Here is an 11,904-nt window from a genome sequence, read left to right as displayed (position 1 = left end):
AATTCATACCATACTGAAACTAACAAGGGCAAAATGCTACTTCAGACTATTTTTTATAACCCTTTAAAAAATCATTTTTCCCAAATATATTTTAATGATAAAATGCAGCCAGAAGTAGATGAATCAAAAGCAGGGAAAAATTTAGTTTGGTCAGAGGCTGAGGCAGTATCCAAACAAGAATATAGCGCGTTTATTTAGGAGAGTTCAGTTAATCTATTTTAGGCAGGAATTGTGCAGAATGGCAATAGAGAATTAAAAACAAAAACCAGATGAATGCTGAACACGTCTTTATTAAAGCAACATATAAAACAAATATAACTTTAAATGTTCACAACCACATCAGCTACACATTATCATTATGACTGATGTTATTCAGCTTATTCAAATTTACGGAATAGCTTACATACGTCTTGAAATTCACTAACCTTCATAAAAACATGGGATTGAAATACCATGTACATGTTTTTGTTAAGAGTATATAAATTCTTAATCTCCTGACTTTATAATCTCAGCATTTTCATACGTTTTCAGTGTGTGAACAAAACTCAGGGCCTTTTATTACTAAGATAACCAACAGTTATACTTGCCAATGGTAACACAGCGTTAAGAGTTAATAATTGATAAGTCACCAAGAGTTTTGACCTAGTTCCTTCTTCCTTTAGAGCAAAGAACTTTCACCTGAGCATCCAGTCTAACCCCTTCAGGACTGACAGTATTCTTCAAACAACTCCTTTAAAATCACTCTAAACGGCCATTTCCATTTTAATAGTCGGGTGAGGATTGTACCCTTCAATCTGAAAGTCTTCAGCCTTGAAGTCATCGATTGTCTCAACTTTGCGCAGGATTTTGAGCTTTGGAAAAGGCTTTGGTTTCCGCTGAAGCTAAAAACAATGTAAGACCATTATATTGCCATATCTGTATAACCTACTTTAATTCTGCTCCCTGTGTCCCTTCATGAAACAAGTACACAGTATTTGATCAACGAAGTATTTTACAGGGGTGTAATACTGTAGCTACCTTGTTGCTGGTTATGCAATACTGTTGGAGCATAACTGACTGATTCTGTCACACATGTGGAGAAGGAAGGGTATTTTGTGGAATCAGTGTCAGGAGCCTGGTGGCTCACCAAGCTGATATGTTTTTATAACTGATTGCTCTTGGTAAATTTGTTAAGGACATGACACAGTCTTTTTACTTTTGTATCTGTAACTCATAGTAGGCACTCAGAATGGTTATGTGAGCCCCATAATCCTTATCCCAACTGTTCCTGTCAGAAAGCGCAATTAACACAAAGGGACGCAAGACAGGATTCCTGGGATGAGCGGCCAGTGGCAATGGACAGCCTCCAATTATTCTGACCACCATGACTGGAGCAGGTAGCCAGAGAGAAGCATCTGGATAAGCCCTGACGTCACTCTAGTAAAGCAGACAAACTCCATCAAAAGAGAAACTTTCCAAACCTGGGTCTAATCTTGAAGTATTGGTCCAAATTTTTATTCTTGTGACACAGACACTCTTATATTCTGGGAAGTTCCCATAAGCCCTGTTCTGAATGTGGCTGTCCCTCTGTGGTACTGCTACTTAGTACCCCACAGCACCTGTCATACTGGGTGCCTATGGTTGTTGAAGCACGTGACTCCTTGCCCCTACCCACCACCAGCCGTCCCTAACGTGAAGCCCTGCAGCTGGAACAGTTCATCTTCTGTCAAGAATGCTATTACAGGAGGGATGTCCTATAAATCAACCTTTTATCAAGAGAAGGGACCAAACTTCAAAGTGTAACAGAATTCTCACCTGCATTTTCAGCGGCTCAATGTGATTCAGGTAAATGTGTGCATCTCCCAAAGTATGTACAAAGTCACCTGGCTAAATCACAAGGGAGGAAGCAAACCAGTTTTAGTTTCAATCCCTTTAAAACAACACATCATGTAAAAACATTACATAAAGTATGTAGACATCTCAGAGCTTTTCAGAAAATTAAACTAGCATTGGTTTTAAGAAAAGTTTACTCATAAAAGTTAGCTTGTATTATAAACAATCTATATAAACCTGTTTATATAGACCACAAGGATCAGAATTTTCTGCAGTTAGCTTTCTCATGTTAAAGAATCTAAGAGTTCAGAGCTTTCAGGTGGCAACAACTGTCCCTTCCCGAGAGCAGCCCACCTTCAAGCCAGTGATGTGTGCGATCATGTAGGTGAGCAGGGAGTAGCTGGCGATGTTGAAGGGCACCCCCAGGCCCATGTCTGCTGACCTCTGATACAGCTGGCAGGACAGCTCACCGTTCACCACGTAGAACTGGCAAAGGGCATGGCACGGAGGTAGGGCCATGAGAGGCAGATCTGAGGAGCCAGCACAGAAGAAAATGAGGGCTGGTGGTTTTAAAGAACACAGCTATATAGGCAAAGTACAACAGAGAGACACAGAAGCCAAGTCATCCGGTGGAGATCATGAGAATGAGCCACACCTTCCCCTCACAGCAAAAGCAGACCATTCCAGTCCCAGGGGTGGCACAAAGCCGACGGAGGGCTGTCCCCAACAGGAGGCTTCTGTGATGCACATTTACAATTGAAACAGCGCTCTCCAACCTGAGCTGAAATTAGTTACCGGTGCTACCTTCATGGCACCAAACTACAAGTACAGGAAGAATTCATTTGCAGGGACCACAGGAAACTCACGTCTCAGGCACACCTTCCTGGATTCAAAGTCTCTCTTACAGATGCACATATTCCTCTCTGGGTGTTTACTACACCTTGGTAAGTTTAATTTTTATAATAGTTGTTTAAATGTTAACATCGAGGTAGAAGTGATCTGAAACTTTATTGGCCCCAATTTAAAATGTTAAAATCTTGTATGTATTTTTACAAGCAACTTAAAAGCCCTTTTTGGAGTAAGAATAAGTACAAACATACAAGTTAAGATCATCTGGGTCCAATCCCATCCTCTGAAGGTGAAAATGTGGCCAAGTGTGACCTGCCCAGGGTCACCCAACCAGCCACGAGGCTGGGGACAGTTCCCGGGGCCTGCCCCACACTGGAGGCCCCTCCACAAAGGGACGATGCTTCCCTTTGTGCTACAGTTAGGACACCAGAGGATGACTGGGGTGTTTTCAACCTTTCGGATTCCACGCGCAGAGGATAATTCTTCTGTCATCAGCGTTCGTTTTGATGGTGTCAATCACCTTTTGCAGTTGGTCTACTCCTTGACCTGAATAATCTACGGAATTATCAAAAAGAGAGAACACATGTACACATTAATTCCAGAGGCCTTAGAGCTTATCTATCACACTGTTTTCCACAACCCCCTCTGGCTCGTGGTTACAGGATATCCAAGGTGCTTCTCACATCTTGTTGAGTTATGTTGAGATCAATGCCTGGTCTAGGTTCTTAGGTCTGTCCTCTGGAGCCACAACAAAGTCTATTTTCTTTTCCACATAAGAGTCCTTTAAATAGTCCGTCGTCAGTCGTGGTGTCACCTCCTCCCCCTCCCCAATCTCAACAACCCGTTTCTTTCAGTGGTCCACAAAGGATTTAGTCTCTATACCCATCAACCATTCTTGTCATACTTCACTGACATGATCTAGTTTACCCACGTCCCACAGAAAGTACTAGGTCTTACATAGAACATACCATTCCATACATGTTTACGACTAACACGATTGTGGATTCCTTTCTAGGACCTTGACACTATCTTTCCAACACTCCCACCTAAAATGACAATTTAGCAGGTAAACCCCTATTGATTTGTAAATATCAGGCAACTTCTATAATTATTACACCACTTGAACGTTTCTCCCGTTCCTGGTCTCTGAACTTGAATTCTTTGCTTTCCTTCTGAACTGGAAGCTGAGAAGTGTGGAGCTTCATCTTCTCCTCTGGTTTTGGTGTCAGGCTGCGTCCTAGTCCAGTACTTCTTAATTTTTTTGGAGGAAAGACTTGCCACAATCAGTTCCCAAAAAAGGTAATATTAAAAAATTTTTTAAAAAACGAACTGTGGTGGAACCGTTCTGTATCCTGATTGTGGTGGTTATATAGCTCTTTTATACATGCTCTGAAATTGCGTACACACGCATGCTAATGAATACATGTGAAACGGGAGAAATCTGAGTCAGCTCCGTGGATTTTGCCAGTGTCGACTTATACAAGTTGTTATAAGTTGGACAAAACTGAGTGAAGGGTAGCGGACCTCTCTACTTTTTTGTTTTTGTTTTTGCATTTTCCTGTAAACCTATAATTATCTAAAGATTAAAATTTAAAAATGAACAAAAACCCCTCTCCTATTGAAGTCCGACGGCTGAGCAGTCATACATTAAATTAAGGACATGATTTAATTAGGCACCTTAGGGAGAACAAATACTTGAACTCTAGGCAGGCTTTAAGGTACAGTCAAGGCAGGGAGTAACCTCACATTCTGAGGAGGTCCTAGGTCAGGCTGAATACTAACAACCGACAGAACATTTACGTGCAGAAATAGTTTGGACTACACAGTATTTTTTTAAAGATTACAGTAAAGTTTACATAACATAAAATTTACCGTTTTAACCATTTTTAAATGTGCGTGCGGTCAGTGGCATTAAGCACATTCCCAGTGCTGTGCAGCCATCACCACCATTCATCTCCAGATCTTTTTCATCTTCCTAAACTGGAACTCTGTACCCATTAAACAACGCCCCATTTCCCCTCCCCAGTGCCTGATCCACCATTCTACTTTCTGTCTCTCTGAATTTGTGCCGATTCCAGGTCTGCACAGCATTTTAAAACCGAATGAAGTTACCAACATTCAAAAGATCTCAAGATTGCACATAACATGCAGGTTTTTAGGCTTTTATTGAAGAATTCTGATATTAGCCCCACATCCATCTAGCTGGATGGAGGTAAGATGTGACTGTCCCTTTAGATGAGACTCGTGCTCTTCTGGTCGCTAGTCTCTGCCCAGCCATCAAACTGTTACTTCCTGTGTGTGTGTGCGCGCACGTACACGCGTACACACACACACAAAACCAAGGTACAAATTTGCTTTTATAATCCTTGACCTACAGACAGATGGGACAGGAAGGGTCAAAGGACCAGGGCCAGGCTCTGTGACATTCAGCAAGTGGTGCCACTGAGTGACAGAGGAAGGTGGATATCCAGGAACGAGATGTTTCATCTTCCTCCATCCAGCAGGGTGGGGGAGGGGAGGATGAACTAAGAACTGCGCTATCACAGCAGCACCACCTACAGTGTGCTGGGTGGCTCGGTCTTAAAAAGGAAAGGGAGAGCAAAGCCTTTGCAGGGCAATCCCTGGGCGTCTCATCTCCTAGATGACGTTCTCACCTTATTGCCCAACATAACGACCAGCTGTGTCAGTGTGTGCTAACAAAACAAGGCATGGAAAGTACCAAGCACACAATAATGCTAATCACCAAGAGTGTGACCTGACCTCCATGAGGTGTAGTTGTGGCTCCTGAATCTGAAATAGCCTCTCACAAGGTCAAAGTTATACACCAGCCCCTCAGACACTGCCTTTTTATCCTCCACACTTCGCTTGAAACCATGGAGCAAAGTAAGACAGGTGCTAAGGAACGTGAGGCAACACTGTTTCCTCACCTGAATCCATATCTTTGTATTCTGCTCCAAAATGCCTCCACTGAAAGCCATAAACTGGGCCTAAATCCCCTTCTTCTCTGTTGGAGAATCCCAGGCTGTCCAGGAAGTCACGGGACCCGTTGGCATCCCAGATTCTCACTCCCTTGGATGACAGTTCTTTAGCATTTGTGGATCCCTAGAAGACATGGGAGAGCAGCGCAGGTGAACTCACTCATCCAGGAGACTTCTGAGTCATTAGGGCTCCTCCCCCCAGAGCCTCCCACCAAACCCGCTTCTGGACTGTGCTGACACACTGGCGACAGGCACTTAACACGTCCTGTCTTTAAGCAGGCTTGTCCCAGCCCAAACTGTGGAGGTCCTCCAGGACAATCTGATCCCTTCTGTGGAACTACCCTCTCAAATCTTTTTTCCTGTTCCCCTCAACTAAATTTTCTAGACTAAACACCTCTAAGCCCTTTAACTATTCCCACACAATCTAGTGGTTTTATAATTCTTAACCAAATGTGTTCTGTGTCCAAGTGTGATACGCAGAGTGAATGTGCCTCACGTGTGATGTTTGGTGTTACTTAGATCTGGTATAAAGGATGTTTCTGATTGGCCAAATCAGCACTAGCTCTCTGGGAAATGGATCAGTCACATTATCTTTTATGTGCCACTATTAAGTGTTTACCCCAACCTATACTTGCACAGTCAAGGTGTTGTTGGTTGGTTTTTCTTTTGCCACAGACAAGCCTTACGTTTATTTCTCATATTTCAACTTATTAGATTTGGCCGTTGTCATTGTAACCTGTATCCTGACTGTGTATCCAGGTCAAGGACAGACCCCCATCGGCCTCTAGCGCCTTCAGGTCTGATGCGCCATAATGGTAACAAGCCAGGCGATGGTGCCACACAACCTGGGCTTTGCGCCTATCCTCTAACCTCCCTTTTTTACCTTGATAAACCACAGCAACTCCTCCAAAACACCCTTCCAGAATACACGTTTGGTTGTCAACAGAGGAAATTCATCTGAAAAATAGTTTGCCATATAATTTCAAATGGGAAAATAGAACATGCCATCCAACTTTCTCTGTGGAAGAAAACTTCCCAGGATGTTATGTCCTGGAGTGACCACAGGAACAACCGGAAACTCCTGCCAAGTGGGCAACCTGGATGAGGGAGGAACCCTCAAGCCGCAGGATAAGTCAGCGATACAATTCTGAAGGAAACTACCCTCTTGAGCCCCTCACCCACCGGACACAGGAATTCCACACAGTGGAGGGGGCAGGGGCCAGGCAGGGATGCCCATGGGGTCAGGGAAACAGAGACCATCAACTATCCTGTTAGTGAACTACACCCCCTTTGCAGAGGTGTGAAAATAACACACAAAGTGTACCCGGGACAAAGTCTGAAAGCTCCCAGGGCTATTCCACGATTATCCTGCCAGGTAAAACTTGCTCAGGACCTGGGGGTAGATATCACATTAACAAAACTGAAGAATAGTTTTTGAAGATTTGCAAAGCAAATTAACCTCTGTGTTTTAAGTGTACCAACAATAGTAACTGTTTCAACACTTTATATGCATGATCCTATTTAATCCTCAAAACAACCCTCCTTGAGACACCTTTACAATCTCCTTTACAGACACCATGAGGGAATACAGAAGTTTGCTTCAAGCAATAGAGAAGTATAAATGAAAAAACTTATCTCTAAATTCGGCACCTATTCAGTAGAATAGTTGCTATTCATGTAACAAGGATAGATTTTTCAAGCACCTACTTGTATCAGTATTGCCTGAACATTATTTCCTCCATTTTGAGCACATAGGAAGTCTGAAGACTAGAGATTAAGTAACAGGGTCTAAGCAGAAGGGCTGGAGTAAAAACTAGGCCTGTGGCTCATTGGAGGCCTCAGCAGGTTGTCCCAAGCAGTTTACCTGCTGCAGGCGGGTAATTTCCAGTCTCCAGAAAGGGTGGAGGTGGAGGCTTTCTCCCCTGACCACATTTCACCTGCTTCACCAATAGTGGTTCTGCCCACTCAAAACCACCCTCCAAACCTGTGTCAAGGATATGGGGGGGGGGGCGCCAGGGGACCAAAAAAATGTGTACAAGTGCACACTTTGGCCAATATTGCTCAAGCAATAGTTTGCCATAATCAGAAGTGTCTGAACGCTGATGGTAACCACTTTGAGCACCTCTTGTAATTGTAGAAGTCAAATGTGACTTGTATTCATCTTTTGTTATCAGTATATTTTGAGTATTACAACTTTAATAGTTTTTTCTTTTCTTAAAATGTGCATACATTTTCTTGGCACCCTCTGCATGTCTTGTGGCCACCCCTACCCTGCCCCTTTGTCTTGTGAAAGCTTGCCGGGAACAACCCCCAAGAGACACTTCTTCCCAGGAGCCATCTATTTTAAAAGTAAAAGACGAGAACTTCTACTCGGACTCTCCAGCTCCTGTTTCAAGGTTTAAGAGGAAAGCTGGTTCATGACAGTAGATGTCATGAACCACAAGTTCCCGCCGTTCCCTCTCAGTTCTTTCTCTTCCCGCCGGGGTTGCCCCGCCCACATAATCTTGCCTCCAATTTTGAAAATAACTGCGAAGCAGAACGCGCCAACAGGGGGAGGGGAGGGGAGGGGCGACAACCGGACCTCCGACCAAATGCTGGGTCAAGCGCAGGCAGATCCTCTCCCACTCCAGTAGGAGGCAAACACTATTGGGTCTTGCCCGCTGTGGGGAAGACAGCATAATGGGGTGATTAAGAGCAGTTCTCAGAGCCAGAAGGACCTGAGTGATTTTACCTCCCAGTTCTGTCACTCTTGCCCGTGTGACCCGAGGCAAATCAGCTCTCTAATCCGAGTCTCGGCTTCGGGGTCAGTTACGAAAGACCAAGGCTGCGTCCTCCATCTCTGGGCATTACTGAGGTTAGGGCGCAAGGCTCACCGCAGGTCCGCCCTCTCTCCAGCGGCAGCTCGGAGCCCACCGGGGCGCGCGCCCTCCCCTGCCCCTGGCCCCGCCGCGGTCACCTCTCAGGCTGTAGCGCGCCTGCATGCCGAACACCGACAGGGTGCCGGTGCCGGTGCGGTCATCCTTCCTGAACCCGCAACGGAGGATGTGCTCGACCTGCCCCAGGTACTGCAGCTCCCCGTGGGGCCGCGGCTCAACGCCCCACTCCTGCGCCGCGGGCGGCGACGGCAAGCTCGACAACTCGGAGCCGGCGGCAGGCATGGCGCCAGCGCGGTCGCAGGAACCAGGACCGCGGTGGGAAGACAGTTAAGGACTTTCTCAGCTCCTCTTTTCCCGCCGCCTGGTCGGCGACTCCGCCTCTTCCTGCTCGGAGACGTCGGGTACGCGGGAGCCCGCGGGCACTCGCGCCCCCTCGTGTCCTGGAAACGCGCGGCGCCGCGGGGGTGGCCGCTCTGCGCTCCGGGAAGAGCGCACTAGCCTCCTGAGTCCGGTCCCATTGACCCCGTTTAGAAAGTGAAGAGCCTTTGTTTTAGAAAGCAGTCCTAAAGCCTGTATCTTGGTGCATTGGGTAAGAAAGGCTGCTCTAGTTGGAAAGTTTCGGGATCGACTGCGCCATTCGCTGATCAAGCAAGCAGAGCCTGGAGCAGTCGCCACGTGTTTCTAAAATCTAAAAACAAACAAAACCCTGTCGTTTGAGCTACGTTTTCCTGCAGCGGAGGGGTGCTTGCTAACTACTGATTTGCATTTCCATTTTCTCTCCATCCTCACTGAAGGCCGGCAGCTGGAGCAGGTGGAATAAGGCAGCTTTTTAAAATGATTGACAAACAGACGTTTTCAAGTTTTTAAAAGCAAAAATTTCAATTTTAATGAAATGTTTAGAATATAAACACTGGTGGGTGGAACTATTTGATAATGAATTTAAAATGTACGAATGTATAGACAACAAGCAGTCTTTTGAATCAACAACTGTTTATTGAGCGCATAGTAGATGCTCAATAAATATTTTGTTGCTACGTCTGGGGTTATGAAGCAGAAGATGTGGGCTCTGTCTGAAACATATGAAACATTATTTCTTGCCATTCAATAAAGTCAGTTTATTTTCCTTGTTATCTCATGTTTATTCTCTGTTCAAGTTGCTGGATTCATTCTGCTAAAGAGTACCTCTCAAACTCAAGGTTAACATTTTTGTAACAAAAACTGATTCTGGGAGGAAGTAATACCTTTCATCTGCAGCTCTGCCTAATCTGCTCAGCAAAAACAATGTTGCATGCCTTTATATGGCACAAAGATTACACAAGATAAATGGAATCAAAGAAAATTTACAAAATAACTGGCCTTTTGGGTTAATTGAAGGGGGAAAAACCCTAAGAACAGACTAAGGAAGTGTTTCAGGGAACATGTCACAAACCTCATAGTTGGAAAGTCCATGTTCTTGCTGTTTGGTTGTATGAGTGCTCACAAATGCCACAGTACACCGAAGTACATTGGGCTATAGGATAGCAGATATTTTAGATTTAACCCATCACAATACTAGGCTGGTCTTTCCCAGATCAATGTAGATTCACTCTTCCCCACTCCCATGCTAGTGTAATAATAGATTTTAAAAGTCACCTGTATCTCCTTTGGGAATGATGGCCCTCCAGTATCGTGTTGTACTGTTTGGATAAGGTGGGCTGTCTCCAGACGCTGAGTCAGAAAACCTGAACTCAAAAAGCAGGCTTTAGACAGGAATGGGGACTTGTGTTTGCACTAGTTTGAGAGTGACCCTGGGTGTAAGAAACAAAAATGTCACCTGGAGGGGCAGCTCTGAGTGGGTCAGGAACTGCATGGTTCTTTACGGGGGCGGGGGGCGGGGGTGTGGGACAGGGGTGGGAAAGGGACGGAATTGTCCTGCATATTATTTCAATGTTTTAGCATGCCTGCAGGAAAACCAACTAAATGCAGGTATTCCCCCAACTCCACACCTACCAAAAAGTGGTCTCCACACATTTCCAACCATGGGAGGATCCCAGGCTGAAAATATCCCATATTTTCCATTTACAAGTTACCTTCTGTGTTTATTTTCCTTTTGTTATTTTGAGCTCAATTAAACTGAAGAAGGGTGCTGGAGTCCCAGGTGCTCCTCTTAAAGGAACTACACAACTTACTCACTGACAGACTCACTCTCAGTTCCAGCACTGAGGCAGCAGCTTGAAAGGCACCAGGGACATATGGGGAGGAACAAATTGTCTGTCTTCAGGGCGTGGCGTGGGATGGAGGGGCAGTTTTCTCTCAGATGGAGTAGCTGGTGGAAGCCATTGTTTCTTTTCTTTTCTTTTTTTTTAAAGATTTTTATTGGGGAAAGGGAACAGGACTTTATTGGGGAACAGTGTATACTTCCAGGACTTTTTTCCAAGTCAAGTTGCTGTCCCTTCAGTCTTAGTTGTGGAGGGCGCAGCTCAGCTCCAGGTCCGGTTGCCGTTGCTAGTTGCAGGGGGCACAGCCCACCATCCCTTGAGGGAGTCCAACCGGCAACCTTGTGGTTGAGAGGATGCGCTCCAACCACTGAGCCATCCAGGAGCTCAGCAGAAGCTCAGCTCAAGGTGCCGTGTTCAATCTTTAGTTGCAGGGGGCGGGGCCCACCATCCCTTGCGGGACTCCAGTAGTTGAACTGGCAACCTTGTGGTTGAGAGCCCACTGGCCCATGTGGGAATCGAACCGGCAGCCTTAGGAGTTAGGAGCACGGAGCTCCAACAGCCTGAGCTATCCAGGGGCCCCGAAGCCATTGTTTCTTGGTTGAGCCCTCCCTGCTCCCAGTGTGCAAACACAGGCGGTCTCCATCAACCTGACTAACACCGTTTGTTGGTGATTCCCTGAGACACTGCCCCTTCAACTTTTGGGCCTATCCAAGCTGCTTCAAATGGCCAGCCTTGGTTCATGCTGCAGACTTTCCTAAAATCTCTCAAAGGTTCACAAAATGATAACAAGCAGCATCTGGCTTTGGCATGTCCTGTACTTCTGGCTGAGCAGCCCTAAGCCCAGCACTAGCAGGAGCCACCCTTGGTTCCCAGCTTAGCCTCTTGAGGTACCTCCAAGCCCAGTGTGAGTGGCAGCCATCTACAGATTGCTTTGTGACTCATGCCAGGTGGTACTAGGCAGAGCACAGGCTGCAGTTGAACTTGGCCTGTCGCAGGACCCCTAACAGGGACCATCCGGGCTGGCACACCCAGTGGCTAGCTTCAGACTGAACTGGAGCATCACCCAGCCACTTCCAAGGATGACACACCCAAAGGGCAGAGTGGGCAGGCACCAGAACGTTGCTAAAGTGAATTCTGCTCCATAGGGTCAGCCTCTGCACCACAACTCCTTTACTACAGTCACAGCGTCTT

General features: G+C 45.8%; 1 protein-coding gene across 1 annotated transcript; it reads right to left on the bottom strand.

Annotated features, from left to right (window-relative positions):
* Window positions 1-271: 271 nt before the first annotated feature.
* Window positions 272-8,901, bottom strand: TYMS (thymidylate synthetase). The gene is made up of 7 exons (XM_081078670.1): window positions 8,596-8,901; window positions 6,523-6,596; window positions 5,589-5,763; window positions 3,115-3,216; window positions 2,167-2,342; window positions 1,795-1,866; window positions 272-881 (listed from the first exon to the last, which is right to left on the bottom strand). The coding sequence occupies exons 1-7, from the start codon at window positions 8,795-8,797 to the stop codon at window positions 744-746; spliced, it is 939 nt and encodes a 312-aa protein (XP_080934796.1). The 5' UTR covers window positions 8,798-8,901; the 3' UTR covers window positions 272-743.
* Between the last annotated feature and the right edge of the window lie 3,003 nt (window positions 8,902-11,904).

This window comes from Rhinolophus hipposideros (genome assembly GCF_964194185.1).
Source record: "Rhinolophus hipposideros genome assembly, chromosome: 17".
Taxonomy (NCBI): Eukaryota; Metazoa; Chordata; class Mammalia; order Chiroptera; family Rhinolophidae; genus Rhinolophus; species Rhinolophus hipposideros.
This window is presented reverse-complemented; position numbering and strand designations above follow the sequence as displayed.

Coding starts and splice junctions, on each gene's coding strand:
- TYMS (XM_081078670.1), bottom strand. CDS start 8,797: ATGCCTGCCGCCGGCTCCGAGTTGTCGAGCTTGCCGTCGCCGCCCGCG. Junction 5,764..6,522: donor AGTTGCTGTGGTTTATCAAG/GTAAAAAAGGGA, acceptor CATGTCTTCTAG/GGATCCACAAATGCTAAAGA. Junction 2,343..3,114: donor CTGCGCGTGGAATCCGAAAG/GTTGAAAACACC, acceptor CTGGCTCCTCAG/ATCTGCCTCTCATGGCCCTA.